At 54.1% G+C, this 19,572-nt stretch overlaps 1 protein-coding gene across 1 annotated transcript; it reads left to right on the top strand.

Annotated features, from left to right (window-relative positions):
* The first annotated feature begins 3,376 nt into the window (after positions 1-3,376).
* Positions 3,377-18,104, top strand: EEF1A2 (eukaryotic translation elongation factor 1 alpha 2). Its single transcript, XM_040080394.2, has 8 exons — positions 3,377-3,577; positions 5,089-5,332; positions 9,394-9,573; positions 10,521-10,817; positions 14,961-15,111; positions 16,499-16,755; positions 16,843-17,077; positions 17,755-18,104. Exons 2-8 carry the CDS (start codon positions 5,189-5,191, stop codon positions 17,880-17,882), a joined length of 1,392 nt encoding a protein of 463 aa, XP_039936328.1. The 5' UTR covers positions 3,377-3,577; positions 5,089-5,188; the 3' UTR covers positions 17,883-18,104.
* The last annotated feature ends 1,468 nt before the right edge of the window (positions 18,105-19,572 follow it).

Below are 19,572 nucleotides of genomic sequence, written 5' to 3'. Positions count from 1 at the left end.
TTTGGTGCCTTGGGCCAGGAGCGTTGCCAGGCAAGCACACTGGGAGGGTCAGGGCACGTAAACACTGGGACCTGGAAAGTTTGACCTCAGATCCAGCCCCAGGTGAACATGCCCTGGAAACCCCTGGGATGCAGAGCAGGGAATCCCATCCTGTTTTGACCCCAGTAATTGGGGGTTTAGCTGCAATGCCTGCTTTGTGTGCACCAGCAGTCAGGGTTGCCACAGGATGCACCATGTGTACACGAACAGAGGACGGTCAGTGCCTTGATGTTTTGAGCTTGTCCACTCCCAGCAGATGGTAAATGCTGAAATATCAGAGCTCAAAGCCTCAGCAAAGCCTCCAAAGCTGGTGTGGAAGGAGCTGAAAGCCTGAACATGGGAGGAAGGAAACCCAACAGCCTCCACTCTGCCCACAAACCGCCCTTTAGAGGACAACCACTGCCCTACCCACCTCTGAGCCGCTTTTCCGATGGCTCTTGCGTGAGGCCAGGATGCACTTCTTCCTTTCCAGGACGCTATTTCTTTGCATTGAAAGAAAACAGCGATTTACAGCCATGCCTCTGTCCAGCGCCAACTTCTCCCTTGAGAGACCAGAGCTTCTGGAGCGACATCCAGGCTGTCATTCCTCGTGGCTGCCATCTGCCCTGCCCAAACCCCTTCCTTCAGAGGAGACCTGCTGCATTTTATACCCACAAACATGCAACTGCTCAGTGAGCTGAGCGCTCACAGGGAGAAGCTCCAGGCAAATCCAGGCAGGGAGCCTGGGGTGTTCACATCCCAGATCCATACAAATTACCAGCACTGTGGATTATTCCCTCTCCCAGTCACACTGTGCCAGCCTCTTGGGGAAAAAAAATAAATTCCAGTGGTTATGTCTGGGCAAATGACAACTTCATCCCAGTTTAAAGCACCAAATCTCAACCCAGGGGCTGTGGGGTTGGGTGGGGTGGAGGTGGTGAAAGGAGTAAGAGGTCCCTGCCATGTCCGTGTGCAGCCTGCCCCTCTGTTCTGGGGAAGCGGGGTTCTGTTTTCTTGAGTCCCCCTAAACCATTTGGTGATGGTTCACAGGGAGCGTGAATCAAGGCTCAATATGATGTAGGGGAATTGTTTCAGCAGGGATGTGGATCTGACACCAGATGGAGGGAGATGAGGCTCTAAACTTCATCCACCCTCAGATTTCACTTGCTTGGGTCTCTGTTATTTTACACGGCTGAACATTTAAGTTCACAAATTTACACTGTTTTTTGTGAGGGAAAATTATTCCACTCAGGCATGGCAGCTGAGCCTGATGGTCCCATGCCCCACATGTGTTCGGTGAAGCCCTTTGCCCGGTGCCAGCCAAACCTGGGCACACAGCTGTGGCTTTAAGCGTCTGGAGGCTGGGGTAAAGTGGCTTAAGGGAGCCAGGATTAGCCAGGTCTGACAGCCCTCTCTCCTGCTCAGGTCCTGGACTATTTATAGCCTGATGGGCTGTCAGGCTCTATTTCAGCGCAGAACAGGGCACTGCCCAGTTCCCCTCTTCCTGCCTGGGAGAAGGGGTGGAAACTAAAATGCTTTTTACTGGAGAAGGAAAGGAGGCAGGAGAGGCCCATCCCATGCTCACCTGGCAGAGGTGACCAGGATTTGCTCCATCCCCATCCTCATTATTAAACTCAGCCATTGCCCTGCTGAGGGCAGTTCCCAGGCTGTCTCAGCCCTTGTGTAGGGAAAAAAAAAAAAAAAAAAAAGGGCAAAGCACTAAAATATAGATAGGAAGAATAAGGGATTTATAAACCTCTCCCTCTTCCACGTTATCACACTTGCTGTCTGTCTCCAGCCCATTCAGACTTGTGGTAAAGCTTCTACCCCAGTCCCAAAACACGGCTGGGGTAATCTCTTTAAATCCTCTTAGAGCCTTCTCCTTGGAAATTTCTTTTTATTTTTCCTGGCACTCAGTGCATTTTATGTTGTGCAAGGAATGCTTCATAAAAACAAAAGATAGCTCGACTATCATATTTCTAAGAAAATACCAGTGAGCTATAATAATCATTAAAAAAGGCCTCCCTCTGGGCACTAATGAGAAATTAGGGACATTTTTATCCACATGATGAGTAAGTTTTTAACCATTAGTCTAGGATGGTAAGAGTATCTTCATAAGGGTATCTAATTTAGCTGTTAAATTCATGGGAAGGGTGGTCTGGGCCATAAAATTGTTCTGGGTTATTTCATAGCTTTACTCAAAATTAGTTTTCTTTTGACCCATATTTGGCTTTGGGACACAGAAAAAATTTGGATTGGCCTTGGAAATGCACAGTTGACACAGACACAAATATTCTGACCACTACATATTATTTTTGTATGCAAAGAAAATGTCATTATATTACTGAAGGAGATTACTTATGGTTTCCTTATCCTGCTAGGACTTGAACCCCACTTCCCATTTAAAATGAGATGATGTTGTTAAATCACAAATTCTTCGGCAGCCCTCATCCATGTTGCAGGTGCAGAAATCTGTTTTGCTGTGTTTGTCCCTTGCTTTGTCCCTTGCTCCTGGACAGGTGCATTCCCAGCAGGGCAGAGATGTGGGGCAGTGCCCCCAGGGTCTGCCCAGGGTGGTGTTTGTGCCCTGCAGGGACCCCTCTCCTCCCAGCCCCTGGGCGGGCACAGCCCTTCCAGGGATGTGGGACTTGGTGTCCCCCTCCAAACCCAGCCCTGTCCCTTCACTCCCAGGCTGCCACAGGGAGCCCAAATCCCCCTAGGCCAGAGCTTCCATCGTTTCCCCTTCTTCCAAGAAGCCCCTTCCTCCATCTAATTGTCTTCCTGCCATCCCTCTCTGTCTCTAGTCTCTCCATCTCCTCCATCCCTTCATCTCCTTCTCATGGCTTCATCTTCCATTTCTCCTGTTTCTCTGTCTTTTATCCTCCCGTCTTTCCCCCATTCCTCTATCTTCCATCCTGCTGTTTCCCTCTGATTTCAGTCTTCCATCTCTCCATCTTCCCATCCCTCCATTTTCCACCCCTCTGCCTCTCCACTTCTTCTCCATTTTCCCCATCCTTCCATCCTTCTGCCTCCAACTTCTCCACCTCCCTCTCATGCCTTCACCTTCCACGTCTCCTGTCTCTCCATCTTTTATCCTTCCACCTTCCTCCCATCTCTCCATCTTCCACCTCGCTGTCACCCTCTGACTCCAGCCTCTCACCTTCCCATCCATCCATCTATCTCTCCATCTCTCCCCACCTCTCCATTTTCCCCATCCCTCCATCTTCCTCCCATCCCTTTATCTCCCATCCTTCCACCTCCTTCCCATCCTTACACATTCCCTCCCAGTCCCCCTTCTCTCCCGCCTCTCCCTCCTTCTCCTCCTCCTCCTCCTCCTCGTCGCCCTCCTCCTCCCCGCGTCCCCCCCTCGCCTCCTCCTCCTCCTCCTCCTCCTCCTCCTCCTCCTCCTCCTCCTCCTCCCCCGCCCGGTACCGCATTGCCGTAGTGCGGGGGGGGCCGCTGCATTGCGCTGCCGCCGTCGATAGGTGGGCCCCTCCCGCGGAGATAAAGCCGGCGGAGCCCAAGCCGGCAGCCTCTGGCCGCCCCGACCGCCGCCCCGGTAAGAGCTGCGGGACCCCGGCGGGATGGGGGGGACAGCCGGGATGCGGGGGGGATGTCCTGCCCCAGAGGGCATCAGTGCCCCCCCTCCCCGTGTGTGGGTGCTGTCGGCCCCCGGGGTGGGGGTACCCCGAGGAGGGAAAGGATGGGGCTGAACCATTCCTTCATCCCGCGGGCGCGTCTTCCCGCAGGTGGGAAATAAGACGCAAGCCGTGGTGCTTCGGGAGGTGAAAATCCTTCTAAACGTTGTGCATGAGGAGGAAAACCTGATAATCCCCCCCCCCCCGGGTCCCCCCTCCCCTCCCCCCGCCCTTCAGAATCATAGAATCCTCGAACGATTTGGGTTGGAAGGACCTTAAAGATCATCTCCTTCCACCCCCCTGCCACGGGCAGGGACGCCTTTAAGTCCTTGGGAAAGGAATAAAAAAAAAAAATATTTAAAAAATCCCCTAATTCCAAAAGCGATCCTGGATCTCCCTCCGGGTGCCAGGGGTCTGCAGGGAGGAGAGGGACCCGCACCCAGGACTGGGCGCTCCGGCACTGAGCATCTCAGTGGAGCCGCAAAATGGCCAGATCCGGGCTGGCTGGCTTCAAGGGCAGGAGGGACGGGACGGCCGCGGCTCCTGCTGCCCAGGGAAGCTTCTCGCTGGGAATGTTATCACCCGCATGACTGAATCGCTATTAGAGCGGCAAACTCCTCCTGACCTCCTTTACTTCTATGGGCAGATTCGTGAAATTGGATTTTATTAGACGTCAGATTAAAGCTCCTAATTGTGCCCGGTTTGTGTGCAGCCGCAGAGCCATGGCAACGCCGGGAGATGCCAGGACAGCTCCCCGGATATATCCGTTCGCGTTTTTTAGCCTTCTCCCTCCGTTCCATCCAGTTTCATGGCACCAAAATATAATAAACCCCCCAAGGGCAGGCTCAGAGGAGCCCTCGGCAGCCCCGCTGCTCGCAGCCCTGCTCGGGGGAGCAGGCGAGGGTTATTTTTGTCCGCCCCATTTTGCAGACGCTCTGCTGTCACCTGAACCGTGCCCAGCTGGGCAGTGGTGAGGGCAGCCCGGGAGGACGGGCACCCTCGGCTCCTCCCAGGAGGACACGGAGGAGATGCCCTCGGGTTTGGAAAGAGCGAGAAAGGCGGCGGGAGCAGCCCTGAGTCGCGGGGAGGTTTTTCCAGGGAGGAAGGGCACCTTCGAAGCATCGATGACGTAGCCCTGGGAAGCGGGGGTCTCCGCCAGGGCGGTGGAGGGCAAGATGCCGAAAAACACGGCATCTTGCCGAGCCTTGGAGGCTGGACGTGGCAGCCCGAAATAGCCCGGCTGGCCTCCTCCGGGGGCAGGCTGGCTCTGACCCAGAGCGGGCAGAGCTGCCAGACGAGGCCGGGCACCCCCGGGCGCTTGGTCCAGCGGGAAGGTGGGGCGAGGGCAGGACAGCCTTTCCCGAAGGGCTGGGAAGGGGGGGTTGGCACAAGGGGGGGGCTCTTTTTGACGCTCCTGACTCTTCCCCCGCAGCCTCCCCCCCAAAAAAAAAACCAACCCCAAAAAGGCAGCTGCGTTCCCACCGCCCTCCCCAGCGCCGCCCGCCCCGGCCAGCCCCGCGTAGCCCAGCAGCATGGGGAAGGAGAAGACGCACATCAACATCGTCGTCATCGGGCATGTGGACTCTGGGAAATCCACCACCACCGGGCACCTCATCTACAAATGCGGGGGCATCGACAAACGGACCATTGAGAAATTTGAGAAGGAGGCTGCCGAGGTGAGGAGCCCGCCCCTCAGCCTGCCCCCACCCCGCACTCCCACCCGCGGGGGTGCTCCACACTGATCCCCGCGGGCATCCCGCGGGCAATATTCCCCTTCTGCTGGTGCTGCCCTTCTCTTACCTTCTCTTTCTCCCCTTGTTCCCATCTATTTTTCTCCCTCCGCACCCCTGGGTGTTCCCGACTTCTCTGGCCTTGGGAAAATAGGCCATTTGGGCGCTCGCCACCCTCCCTTCCGGAGCTGGGGGACTCCGTGCTGCCGGCTCTTAATGAGGACAGGGGCACGGCGAGGTCTGCAAGATGGCTTAGGGAACCAGCAGGAATCACTAGGATTCTGGAAAAGCCACAAACCGTGGTGCTTCAAGGCATGAAATTCCTTCTAAATATGGTGCATGAGGGAGAAAACCTGATAATCTCTCACTGGATAGGTCAGGGCTGCCTGAATTTCACTCTGAAGCATCAGTTTCCAGTGCCTGCTGGGGACAAGCTGCAGCATCAGCTGGACCACTCATTTGATCCAGTTGAAGAACCTCATTCCCGTTTTCCTCAGGCAGGTGGTCTGGTGCAAAGTGGGATTGGCAGCCTATGATACAGAAAACTGGCTGGAAATCTGAGCATTTAAGTTAAATTATTTTGTTTGACCCTTGCATTGGTGGCATTTATAACAATTTTATCGTGTATGCATTTAGAAGCTGTCACACAGCAAAGCACCACCCAATACCTGTAACGTGGCAAACCCCGAGACTAAAGAGGAAGAAACAGTCTTGGGCAGAAAAATGTCGATGGGGAATCCTGAGAAATGAATGATGGTAAATTCTAGAGAAGTGGGTGAGCCGGGAACAGCCTGGCTGTGTTATCCATAGGGCAGCTCCTGTCACTCAGAAGATGGCTTGTCGTCATCACTCTGGGAATGCAGATATCCCTCCTTTTTTTTTTTTTTTTTTTTTTTTTTTCCTTGTCAAGATCTCACATTTCAGTGACAAAAAAAAAAAATAGATTTACAGAGCTGCCACTTTTGATTTCACATTTTGCTGTCTGTCTGTCTTAACCTTTTAAATTTGCCAATAGCATCTGAGCTAAATCCCTCATTTTCCTGCCTCACTTTCAGTATTTTTTCCGCATCCTTAAGCCGAAGAGCCTCTTCCTTCGTACGAAATGATCCCTCTCCCCTGGTTTAAAATGACTGCTGATATGCTTACATAAATTCCCCCCCACCCCTTTACCTATAAGATCAGATAAGGCATGATAAGGTTATCGTCGATGTGATTGCAGTGATTTTAATTGAACAGACACTTTCACTGACTTGCCAGGATCCGCGGGCACCGGAGGCTGCTATTAATAGCCTATTGACTGAGCTTACAGACTCCATTTTCTGATGCAGGGCTGGGGAAGGGTTTGCTTCCATTAGGTGGCATTCACAGGAAATGGAGGCCTGCGTGCACCCAAAAGGCCAACAAAAAAACCCCCCAGGGTCTGTTATTTTATTTAAGAGAAAAGAGCGAGGATTTCTCCCTTTTTTTTTCCTTTTGATTCAAGGGTGGAGGTAACAGTATCTCTGAAAGAAGAGTTGTTCTGTTTTTAAAAAAAATTAAATAATCAGTATTTGTGGCCTCAGAATAGAAAGCTGTCCCTCCGCTGGGGTTCGATCAGGGAAATTCAGGCTATTTCTGGCACTGAACAGGGAAGGTATTGTGCAGGGCTAGATAATACCCTGGGTTTTTCAACACCAGCTCTGGGTAACTGAATACACCCCGTGAAAGGAGGGAAACTGCTAAATAAAGGATCTCATTTGTCTTCACGTTACGTGTGATGCCGAGCTCTGGGGGGGGTCTCACACGTGATGAGCAGCTGGTTGTGCGTGTGGACGTGGCTGATGGCAAAAAGGTGCTGATTCCCGCTCAGCTGCCGTGGGAGAGCCAGGGGTCCACTCTGTGCCTCAGTTTCCCCATCCAGAAGGGAGGGAGTAGGCTGCTGATGGGGGAGAGGCTGTGGGATGTTCTGCTTGACCTCCTGCCTGAGAAGAGCCTGTTATCAATGCAATGCACAAATGCACCATTCCCTGCTGCGTCTCCGTTTCCAGCAGTAAATGAGCACACTCTGATGACTCCTCCCTGTTCCCTGGGAAATGCTGGGAAGGGTTAACCTGGCCCCACCCCTGGACGTGTTCAAGGCCAAGTTGGATGGAGTTTGGAGCAACCTGGTGTGGTAGAAGGTGCCCCTGTCCATGGCAGAGGGGTTGGAATGAGATGATCTTTGAGGTTTTTTCCAACCCAAACCATTTTGTGATTCTAAAAACCTCCAAGCTCCTGCTCTGCCCCCTCACTAAATCCATGTCAGGAAGATGCTCAGGAGCAGAGACTTGATTCTGGATTTTTCCATCCCAGTGAGAGCTCACAGCTTCCCAGTGTAGATGGAGCATCACCTCCTCGACCTGGCTTCCCCTCTGAGGAGGGGTAATCTTGCCCCTGGCTTTAGGATTTTGCCCTTAATCCTCCGGAGCAAGCTGCAAAGTCATCGCAGCACTCAGCTGTTATGAAACAGGCTGTCACCATTAATTCCTTGTGCTGGCTGGGAACAGGGCTGGAGTGTGGGAGATGGAGCAGCCCCTGGGCATGGTGTGGGCAGGGCAGGTTTGGATGTGATGCCGAGCTCTCTTTCCTGGGGAGGCTCATCAGTGGAGTGTTCAGTACCTGCCATGGGGAGGTGCTTCCCTCTGACTGGTGATTGATAACGGGCCAGCAGAAACTGTGATTGCAGGGAACAGAGGATGGATGGATGGATGGATGGATGGGTGGATGGATGGATGGCAGCAGGGCATCACAGCTCTGACCTTTCGTAGCAACAGGAGACCATTAAATCATCTGCAAATGACCTAAATTCCTTTCTCTGCCTCAACCCCCCTTGTATCTGTGGCCAAGCGCTGTTGGCTGCAGCCCATTTTAACCCCTTGCTTTGGCCGTGCTCCTCTGACTGACCACACAGCCTGCGGTGGGCTTGTCCTGCCCCAGCTCCACCTTGGCAGGATCCTGGCTCAGACTCAGAGCATGACCTCCACGCTGGAGGGAAATCCAGCTCTCCCTGGTGCAGTGACGTCAAAGGGCTCCAACCCAAAGGAGAAGGCTCTTTGGAAGTGCCGCCGTGGTTTTACCAGGGAATGTGCTTTATCACAGGGCAGAAAGATTTACTGGAGCTAATCTCCCCCAGCGTGATTTCCTGCATTACAATGTTGGCTGAGATTCTGGCCATTTGGCAACGACAGTTGGTCTGGCTGCAGCTCACAGTAGCTTTTCCTGTGAATTTGCACACTCCATGGCAAAAATCAATCACGTTTCTATTCCGCTCGTAGCAACCATCTCTCATTTCATTTTCTTTTAACTCATTCCACCTCTGCCAGTTTTGGGCTCACTCATGTAGCAGTGCCCTTTCCCACTAACCAGCTTCCTCACAGGTCTGAGTCATAGATTAAAAAACACAGAATCAGAGAAAAATTTAGGTTGGAAAAGCCCTCTAAGATCGAGTTCAACCAGCACCGCCAAACCCACCACTAGACCATGTCCCTGTGTGTGCACCTCTGTGAAACCATGGGAAATAAACCAAAATAAATCTCATAAACAGACATTTTTCAATAACTCCATTAACATCAGGAAATGGGATAAGTATTTAAATAGCCGCTCAGAGACATTTGGTGTGACAAGAAGCAGCTCTCCATGTTTCTGTACAGGATTTCCCAGCAGCAGTGCAGGACCATGGTGTTTTGTGGAGGAGAACTCGTGGGCTGCCTTCAGGTCCTGCCCACCCTGCCCCACTCACAAATTCACTCCATGGCTCCTCTTCCAGCCTCTCCTGCATCCTGTTGAGGAACATGTTGAGAACAATATCTCCTTTCACCTGTATTTTTTAGTAAAGAGACCACAACTCTCACTGAATTTTGGGAATTTCACCTTGAAATGTCTGCAGTGTGAGCCCTGTGTGAGATTGGGAAGCGCCCTGCAGGGTGGGAGGCCATCACCAGTGCTGTGGGCTTGGGTTTCTCATTGTTCCTTGCCTCTGTGTCGGGCAGATGGGGAAGGGGTCCTTCAAATACGCCTGGGTGCTGGACAAGCTGAAGGCCGAGCGCGAGCGTGGCATCACCATTGACATCTCGCTGTGGAAGTTTGAGACCACCAAGTACTACATCACCATCATTGACGCCCCTGGCCACAGGGACTTCATCAAGAACATGATCACCGGGACCTCCCAGGTGAGAGATGGGGCCCAGGGGGGAGGCTGAGGCTTGTGCACAAGCTCAGGGTCATGCAGGTGCTGTCAGAGTCCTTCTGGAGGTGGGGGGCTGAGAGAGCAGACGTCGAGGAGTGCTCAGCAGAGTCCACCCGAGAGACTGGGTGGCACCTGGGGTCCTGCACCTCCCTGGGTCTGGGAGAAGGGGGGTCTTTGGGCACAAAGAGGTGGTTTCTCCAGCCCGTTTCCACCCACACGAGAAGGTGGGATGAATGTGGCCTGCAGGGCTTCGTGTGAGGGTATCTCCACACTATTTTAGCCTCAGCCAAATGAGATAGACAAGAAACTTCCAATAATCTGCTGGCTTTTATTGGATAAAGGAAGCTCCACAGATCTTTTCTCCTTTTTCCTCAGAACAGCTGTCTTTGTCCCACATTATATTGACAAACCCAACGGCCCACCCTCCCTGAGTAGGGTGGCTTCCCCTCATTGCATGGTGGGACACTCCTGCATCCCCCTGGGACTGATGGATGCTGGGTGAACCCCCTACATTCCCACTGAGGTACCAGTTGGGCTGGGCCTGGCTTTCTGCCAAACCCAGGCAGCTTCTGCTGTGTGTTTTGGTACAAAACTAATTTGAGGAACAGTTACCATGGCTGTAGTCACACCCATCACACAGGGGGTTTTTTTACAAGATTTCAGTAGGGTTTTAAATCAAACCTTGTCTGCAGATGGTCAGGATGAGGTCCTGGTCAGAGTCCTGCATCCAGGAGGGGTCCACACTGTTTTCCCACCCACGGCCCAGAACCATGTGGGGTTGGCGTGTCTGAAATAGCACATCTGGGTCAGTTTTGAGATAGATCATCAGGGTTATGGGTAGCGGCTGGCAGGGAGTCCTCTGTGACTCCCTCAAAGCCCTCAGGGGTGTCACCAGGGCCGTGCAGCAATTCATTTGCTCTGTCCCCCCAGGCTGACTGTGCTGTCCTGATCGTCGCTGCCGGTGTGGGCGAATTTGAAGCCGGCATCTCCAAGAACGGGCAGACCCGCGAGCACGCCCTGCTGGCTTACACCCTGGGGGTGAAGCAGCTCATCGTGGGCATCAACAAGATGGATTCCACAGAGCCCCCCTACAGCGAGAAACGCTACGACGAGATCGTCAAGGAGGTCAGCGCCTACATCAAGAAGATCGGCTACAACCCGGCCACAGTTCCCTTTGTGCCCATCTCGGGCTGGCATGGAGACAACATGCTGGAGCCCTCTCCCAATGTAAGTGTGCCTTGTGTTACACTTCCCCCCGACCCAGCCTGAGGATCCTGACCCGGGCTGAAGATGAACTCTGTGCTCTGCAAACATTTCATGCACCCGTTGTGCACAGCGGCCCGTGCTGGCAGCACAGATGATGATGTGTCATGGAGCTCTGCTTGGCCCCGGGCAGGATGAATGGGCTCACTCTTCGTGGGTGCTGTGTCCTGGCCAGGCACCCCAGCAGCTAAACATGAGCATCTTCAGGAGATGATCTGCCTGGCTTTGCCTCTGGGCCAGGGTTTGAGGTTTTTGCCTTGTCAGAACTCATGGCGACATTAGAGCAGCAATTGTCACTCAGCAGGAGCAGCGGGTGTGTTTTTAGGGCGTTGTTTTCTGAGGGGAATAACACAACCTGGGGTTGGGCTTGGAGCAGTTCCCACAGCACAGCCGGGCTCCCTTGTGCTGGGTCTCGGGTCCCCTTCCCATGGATGCTGTGTGTCACTGCGGTGGCCAAACCTCCCCTTCCAGCGCTGGGATCCCACTCCCAAAGGTGACGTTTTCTTCAGGAAGTACCAGGTTTCCCATGCCAGAACCACAGTTCCCTAGAGCACCCATTTGAGGCTGCACCTTTCCCAGCTGGTTTTCACTCCCTCTGTGATGGGGACGGTGGGGAGGCAAAGGCAGGGTGCTCTGGGTGGGTCCGTGCCATCATTTCATACAACAGAAGGAAGAGCTGAAGAAGGATGGAGGTTTTTGGGACAGGCTGCCATTAAGACATGTTATTCTGACACTGCTTTTGCTGGAGAAAAAGCTACCTCAGGGTTAGTCTTTTAAAGAAATGATGGGCTGGAAAGTTCTGGCCAGAGGAACATCCCTGCTCTCCTGGCGACTTCTGTGTGACCTTGAGCAAGTTGCTCAGATCAGACACTCCAGGAATCTCTTGTGAAACCAATGGGAAATTTGATGCTTGGGGGGACTTCAGGACATCACTTGTGGATGAGGGCAGGGCTCTGTGATGAGGGAGACAATCCATGAATCTCCATCAGCAACTGAGGGAGGTCAGGGGAGGCCTGAGGAAGGGGGATGCTGCAATGCAAACTCACACGGTCATGAAACACAGCTCCTGCCCTGCACAGGAAAGGCAGCTTGTTGGGATGGCTTGGAAGGAGGGAGTTATTGGGGTGCTTGGGAGATTCCTGTTCCCTGAGGAGCAGAGCTGGGATAAAGGTCAGCCACGGCCGTGCCAAACCCAGCCCCGTGGTTCCTGGCTGCCTCAAATCAGGCAGGCTCCAAATGTCAGCAGCTGCTGGCCTGGGAAGATGATCCTGAATAATTCTCCTATAAATAGGCAGCAGAGGGGAGGCATGGGACAGGAGGGGCTCTGTGTCCCCCTTCCTCCAGAGGGGTCTCAGGGCAGGTTCCCGGAGTGATGTGCTGCCTGGGAGAAGGCAGAGGATGGAACAACTCTCTCCTTGGTCTGAAGGAGGCAGCTGGCTCCAGAGTTCTGCCTGAGCTAGGGAATTGGGCAGAAAACCTGGCCTGGTCTGGAACAGCATGAGCTCTGCTGGAGAGGGTTGAGGGACAGACTCCTCCTCCTCATATTGCACCACCTCTGGGAAAGCTTAGACAGGAACCTGGTGTAGATGTCTCTTCTCTCTTTCCTCGCCTGAAAAAGCTCTGATTATTTTCACTTGCAATGTCTGGACAGGTTTCACTGAAGCACAAGGCAGTCAAGTGACTTGTCTGTCTGTCAGGGGGCTTATCAGAAAGTGGGGATTGGAGCCATGGTGTCCCTGCAGCTCCTGTTGCCTCTGAGCAAGGGGGGTGTGGTGGTACGTCAGGCTGGGACCGGCTCTGTGTGGGAGACTCCAGCCCACATCCCTGTTGCACAGAATCCCAAGGCCAACTGCAAAAAAAAAAAAAAAAAAAAAGACAGCTGGCCTGTGCTTCCATCAAAGTTTGGCATTTGAGAGCTTTTTGGGAGGTGGGGTGTTCTGTGAAGCAGCTTTGTGATGCTCCAGCTGGCAGATTGGGGCCGTTCCGTGTGGCCTGGGAGACTTTCACCCCATGGATGCTGCAACCCAAACGCAGCCAGTCTCTGGTGCCAGGAGCTGGGGTTTCCTGGGTCTGCAGCCTCAACACGGGGGTGTGTGCATGGGGGTGTTGAGGTGCTCATGGGCTGGGCGAAATCAGGGAGAAGCAACTGCTCTGTAAAATAAGCTTTGAGTGTGAAAGAGCTGGAGTTCAGCTGTTATTTTGGGGAGCTGGAGCCCATGTGTCTGCAGGATTTGGTCAGATCCTGTTTTTGCCATAGGAGTGGTGGAGTAGGAATTGCTCTTTGGGGAGCAGATTTGGGGAATACATGACAGAGGTTTTATTTGGGCGGCCATAGGAGGCGGCACAAACCAGGTTTTGCAGACGCTTTTCACCCTGAGGCCACTCTGAGGTTTTGCAGAGATTTGTTCCCAGAAGGTGTTTAAGTTCACCTTTACCTGATTCTTGTCGTGTCAGAAGTTCCCTGGAGAGAGGGATGGCTCTGACAGCCGGGTGCCATGGGCAGAGGTCGTTGTTCTCCTGTGTGCCAGAGCCGTGTGGGGCAGAGGGACGGGAGCTGTGGGCACTTGGTGGCCGTCATCCTCGAGAGCAGAGCCTGTGGGCAGGTGGCCACCAGGCAGCTGCTGGCACAGGTCCCTGCCTGGCATTTGGGCCATGTGACAGCAGAATGGGGGAAGGTCTGAGTCATCCTGCACATCACTGCGAGCCTGCGAGGCTCCCGCACTGCCTGGATGGAGTTTTCACTTTGCCAAGCTGTTGCCTGGCTCTGGGTCCGGCTGCATGGTGAGAGCTGCAATGCCCTGGGAAGAACCTGCTGCAAAAGTGTCCCAGGCTCCTCCTGCCACTGCCACCAAGAAAGACAAGTGGTGTCAGACCCTCTGAAGGGGCTGAAGCTGAGTTCCCTGGCTGCCTCCCGTCTTTTCCTCTCTCCTTCCCAAAGCAGGTGCAGATTGCAGGATAGGAAACCAGAGGTGGCACAGCCACACCCTGCAGGGATGGCTGTGGAGCTGGGGGCACTTTGGGGGTCTTGCTTCACCCCAGCCCCCCATGCCCACTGCACTGTGCCACTGGTGTTGGTGCCATGGGAAAAAAGCCACATCCACGAAGTGTGTGATGGATTTGGGACACACAGGATGCATTTGACATTAGAGTGGGAAAATACTGTCTGACCCTCTCTGTGCAGAGGGAGGGGAATGGCCTTGCAGACTCTGACCTCTGCTTGTTGCATCAGGGTTGTCTCAGACCCAGAACTAAATTTTTCTTACCAGCAAGCTCCAGGTGTTGCTACAACATCCAGATGTGCAGCATGACCCCAATAAAGCACTCCAGTCCCCTGCATTTACCCATGGTACCTGAGCACATTTCCATCCCTCTCTGCCTCTTTTCTGAGCAATTGTTAGTTTCAAAATCCCACTTTAGGGCAGGAGAAGGGAACACCTGTGAAAAGCAATCCTGTCTCTTGGCAGCTGGGTTTCCAGCATCCTCCCAAGCCAGGGTTTAGAATCCAGACCCTGGAGGGGTGCTAGCAGGAGTGAGTGGGAGAAGCATCTCTCTGGGGCTCACCTTGGAGAATCGTGGACCTTGAGCAGTTTGTAGCTGGTAATTGTCTGCAGACCCTGTGGTCCCTGTGCTGGGGACAACATTCCTGGAGGGCAGGATCCAGGCAGCTGGTGCGGTGCCCATGGGTTGGTCTTGGAAGTGGGGGCTGTGAGTTCGCTGGCCTTAACCACTTCCATCCTTTTTCTCCTGTTAATGGATGTTCTGCTGGTTTCTAGAAGAGAGAGAGGGAGATTGAGCAAAGGGGAGCAGATAAGCCGGCAGGGATGGTGGAGCGGAAGGAGCTCCCGAGCCCCCTGTAAAGCCAGGACTGACTTCATGAAGGTTGTCCTGGTGGGACATCTCTCTGGGTTTACCTCTGGGTGCTGAGGGCAGGCACACTCGGTGCGTTGGAGGTGTCCAAGGCCAGGTTGGTTGGGCCTTGGAGCAATCTGGTCTGGTGGGAGGTGTTCCTGCCCATGGCAGAGGGGTGGAACAAGATGGTCTTTAAGGTCCCACCCCACCCAAACCATCCTGTGGTTCTACGGTTCTCTATTGCTGCTCTCTTCCCAGATGCCTTGGTTCAAAGGCTGGAAGGTGGAACGCAAAGAAGGCAACGCCAGCGGGGTGTCCCTGTTGGAGGCCCTGGACACCATCCTGCCCCCGACCCGCCCCACAGACAAACCCCTGCGCCTGCCCCTCCAGGATGTCTACAAGATTGGAGGTGAGCTTTGCCGCTCCTCTGCCTTAACTGGAGTCTTCATTCCATGGAAATTCGGGAATGACATTTCCAGGTGTTGGGAAACTGCAGGGATTTGACTCTCCAAACCAGAGATAATGTTGGAGGAAAGGGTGATAGCTCCCGGGCAAAGACCCCATTTGAGCCTGGGCTGTGTGGGGTGGAGGTGGACATGCCCAAAGGTGCCCAGGCACCAGAGAGGAGCAGCAGGTCTGTGAGCTCTCCCCAGGGAGCACATGATGCCAAAATGGCTGCAAATTTGTGTGTCCAGAGGTCATGGCTGGCCAGGCAAGCTGGAGGCAGCAGAAAACACTCTGTGACCCGGATGAGAGACAAGACCAGCAGGGAGAGCCACTGAAGCTGGTGCCTGGCAGCTTGGCTGTGACCTGCCTGAGCTTCCCAAATGCTGGTGTCCATCATCAGCACCTCCTCCTGCCGAGCTGTGCCAGCCATGTGGGGAGCGCCGTGGCTGACGCGTGTCCCCTTCCCTCTGGAGAGGTGATGGTGACACTTTGCTCAGCTATAAATACCCTGTGAGCTCTCTGACCTGCGTAAGTGGACAGCACTGCTGACTCCCTGGCTGCTGGATCAGGCAGGCACAGCCTTTTCCAGCCCTTTCCCACCCTTTTCCAAGGGCACATGCACTGCAGGGGTTGAACGTGGGATTTTAGCTGGGTTTTTAATGCAGGCTGCTGCTGTTTGCAGTGGATGTGAAAGGTGGTGAGCAGGTCTGTGTCCTCCCCTAGCTCAGCTGGGCAAAGGGATCTGGTTTTACTGGGAGGCAGGTCCTTGGGGAGCAGAGACGCCGTGGGAAGAGGGGAGGTGGAGGCAGCAGGGTGGATGTGGAGGAGCAGATGGGTCCAGCCAACTTCTTCAATCTCTTTCCAATGTTGTTTCTCTCAGTCATTCTTCACATGCCTCCAAAGGGGGATTTTCCCAAGGTCTCCTGGTGACGCAGGGTATAAAAGATCCCAGATTTACTGAGCCACCCTCATCCTCTGTCACAGCTGCTGGTGTGGCCATCAGGGCTGTGGTCAGTGTTGTTGCACACATGCTGGGATGTCCCAGTGCTCCATGCAGGAGATGCCACAGCTGCTCCAGGAGAAGAACTTTTGGGGCGTGCAGGTTGATCAGGACTTTCTGGCTATGGGTTACCTCCTTTTCACAAAACTTTGAGTAGGAAGGATGGACTCATACTAATTTTAAAAATCCTGGTGTTGATCTGCTGAAAACTTGGGGGTTTGGGGCAAGGAGCAAACGTGTCCTTTGGTGACAACCACTGGAGAAATCTTGCTTTTGCTGAATCCAGGCTCTGGCCCAGGGCTATACCAAGCAGCCTGAATTTTGCTGCACTCTGTCCTTGTCTCCACAGGGATTGGCACGGTCCCTGTGGGCCGAGTGGAGACCGGAATCCTGCGGCCTGGCATGGTGGTCACCTTTGCCCCCGTGAACATCACCACTGAGGTGAAATCCGTGGAGATGCACCACGAGGCCCTGAGCGAGGCTCTGCCTGGGGACAACGTCGGCTTCAACGTGAAGAACGTCTCCGTGAAGGACATCCGCCGCGGGAACGTCTGCGGGGACAGCAAGTCGGACCCGCCGCAGGAGGCGGCGCAGTTCACGTCCCAGGTGAGCAGGGTCTCCTGATGCCACCACGCCTGGTTTGCCGCCGTCCCCCAGCTCCCAGCCTTGCCGTGACGCTGCTCTGTCCCCCAGGTGATCATCCTGAACCACCCTGGCCAGATCAGCGCTGGCTACTCGCCCGTCATCGACTGCCACACCGCACATATCGCCTGCAAGTTCGCCGAGCTGAAGGAGAAGATCGACCGGCGCTCCGGCAAGAAGCTGGAGGACAACCCCAAGTCCCTGAAGTCGGGTGACGCAGCCATCGTGGAGATGATCCCCGGCAAGCCCATGTGTGTGGAGAGCTTCTCCCAGTACCCACCCCTTGGTAAGGGAACGGCTCTTTGGGGGTCTGCTGAGGAGGAGCTCGAGGGCTCTGTGGGTGCAGAGCTCACACCAGAGAGGCTGAGCTTCTCCCAGATAGATGGGCAGGGAGCTGAGGAGGTCTCTTTGCTCCCCCATGTGCTGCCCAGCTGGGTTTCCAAAGACTGGATTTTCCCTCTGGGAGCAACAAGACCTTTCCTTTATGGTTACTAAGCCCTGATAGTTTCTGAACACAGAAACATTTTCCAGTTTCCTCCTCTCTGCCCTAAAACAACTGGTCAGGAGAAGGAAGAGGGAAGTTTGCTCAGTGGAGACCACCTTTTAATGCTGGGAAGTGCCATGCTCGGGTGGTTTGGATAAGAAGGGACATTAAAGGCCACCCTGTCCACCCCCCTGCCGTGGGCAGACACACCTTCCACCAGACCAGGCTGATGTTGCACATCTGGGAGCTTTAGCAGTGCTGGGAGCTTGCAGAGAAGAGCTGGGGTTTAAGTTTAAAACCCAGTCATTTAAATAGAGGGGAGCATCAGGACTAGCAAGCATTGCTAGCTCAGGGCTCGTCCCTGCAGGAACCTGCTCCGAGGGCAGGGATAAATAACACCGTGAGTGGGGGGTGTAGATCCCACCACCACGAGCTCACCTCGGCGTCTCACTCGCACTCCTCCTCCCTCTGTCCCTCAGGCCGCTTCGCTGTCCGTGACATGCGGCAGACCGTGGCCGTGGGCGTCATCAAGAACGTGGAGAAGAAGAGCGGCGGGGCCGGGAAAGTCACCAAGTCCGCCCAGAAGGCCCAGAAGGCTGGCAAATGAATCGTGGGCTCCCCGTGCATCGCGCAGAAACCATCCCTGACACCAGGACGCTGCCACCGTCTCCCCCGGGCGCACGTGTGCACATCAGCTTGTAAGAGTTTATATGTCAACGACTGGATGCTCACCATTAAGGTCCAGTGGAAATTCTTTAAAAGGAAAAGCATGTTCCAGCGTTTGTGAGGCTTCATGTTAATTTTACCAATAAAACTGGTATAACATCCACAGTGGGGAAAAAAAAAAAAAAAAAGAAAAGAAAAAAAAAAAGAAAAACAAAACCAGACAACCCCTCCCCTCCCCCCCCAAAAAAAAACCAAAACAAAACCAAACCAACCCAAAAGGCGTGGAGCTCTGTGTGTGTGTGTGCGTCTGTTACTGAGAGGGGCTGGATTGGCTGGGGGTTGTGTAGTCTCAGAGTAGATGGTGGGGATGGGCCTGGGATGGAAATGAGGAGGAAGGAGGACAGTTGGGAGCCCACATTCAGGGTGTCAGCCAGCACTCAGCCCTTCCCCTAGCTTGCATCCCTTGACCCGGGTAATTCTCCCAGCCTGAAGCAGCAACAGCTCTCACAGCAGCTTTGAGGCTCTCCTCAACCAGCTCAAGCCTCTAAAATAATTTTCCAGGGTCTTAATTTTTTTTTTTTTTTTTAAATGCAAAATAGGCTTAAATTGAGCTCCTACAGTTATTCCACTGAAAGAAAGGCAAATAGGGCACTCCATGTCTCCGGTAAGGGCGAGCAGCATCACTTTGGGTCTTTGTCATTCCCCATCATTTTTGGGGGCAGTGACTGGGTCTTGCCTTCTCTCCCCATGTGCTGCTGTGCCTCACACATGGTGAATCCCCCAGCCCCTTCCAGTCAACACAACAGGAACGTTTCTTCCTGACTGAAGCCCAGACATGACTCAGGTCTCACAAAAAGCCCCAAAACCCATGGTCTTCACCCAGGGTGGTGTCTTGACCCCCATCACAATGGAGTTGGGAGAGCTCCACGCAGCGCAGCTGTCCCAGTCCAGAAGGTTGTGGTTGCTGAGTGGGTGGGACTGACCAAACACTACAGCCCGGAGCTGAGGGGGACGGAGTGGGAGCACAGTGTGAGGAGGAGAAGTAGGTGGTGCAGTGGGGCAGGGAGAAGGAGGGGGGCAGTGTGAGAGTTGTGCTTCCACTACATCATTCCAGGGATGTTTCCCAGGGACATTTCCTCCCTGAAGGAGGCATTAGCAGCGCGCTGGGGCATCCTGAGCTTGTCTGAGCCCATGACTCGGCTCTCAGGAGGAGACAGTGCTGGGAACAGGTGGCCCGACACGGTCTCTGCGAAGGGCAGCATCATGCGAGGTCCTTCCCAGGAGAGCTCCAGAGGCACAAGCATCATCATTACTGTTTGTGTCACAAAGCCCTTAATGATCCTAATTAACATCTGATGCTCTGCAGTGCCGAGTGTCCCCAGGCAGAGCCTCAAGGAGCTGACATGCAGCTGAATTACAGAGAGCTCTGTATGATCTCACCCTGCCTGCCCCCTCAAAACTCTCCCCTTGCCACGTTCACATCCAGACACGGACTGGCTCCCCGGGCTAAGATCCCCAAAACTGTGCACAGGCCACCAAGGCTCCTCACCCCTCTCTGCACACCCCACATCCACCAGCTTCATCCGTGGAAATCCATTTGATTCCCAAGGTCTTCGCAGTGTTTGGGCTCT

The sequence above is a fragment of the Hirundo rustica genome, chromosome 16 (assembly GCF_015227805.2).
Source record: "Hirundo rustica isolate bHirRus1 chromosome 16, bHirRus1.pri.v3, whole genome shotgun sequence".
Taxonomy (NCBI): domain Eukaryota; kingdom Metazoa; phylum Chordata; class Aves; order Passeriformes; family Hirundinidae; genus Hirundo; species Hirundo rustica.
This window is presented reverse-complemented; position numbering and strand designations above follow the sequence as displayed.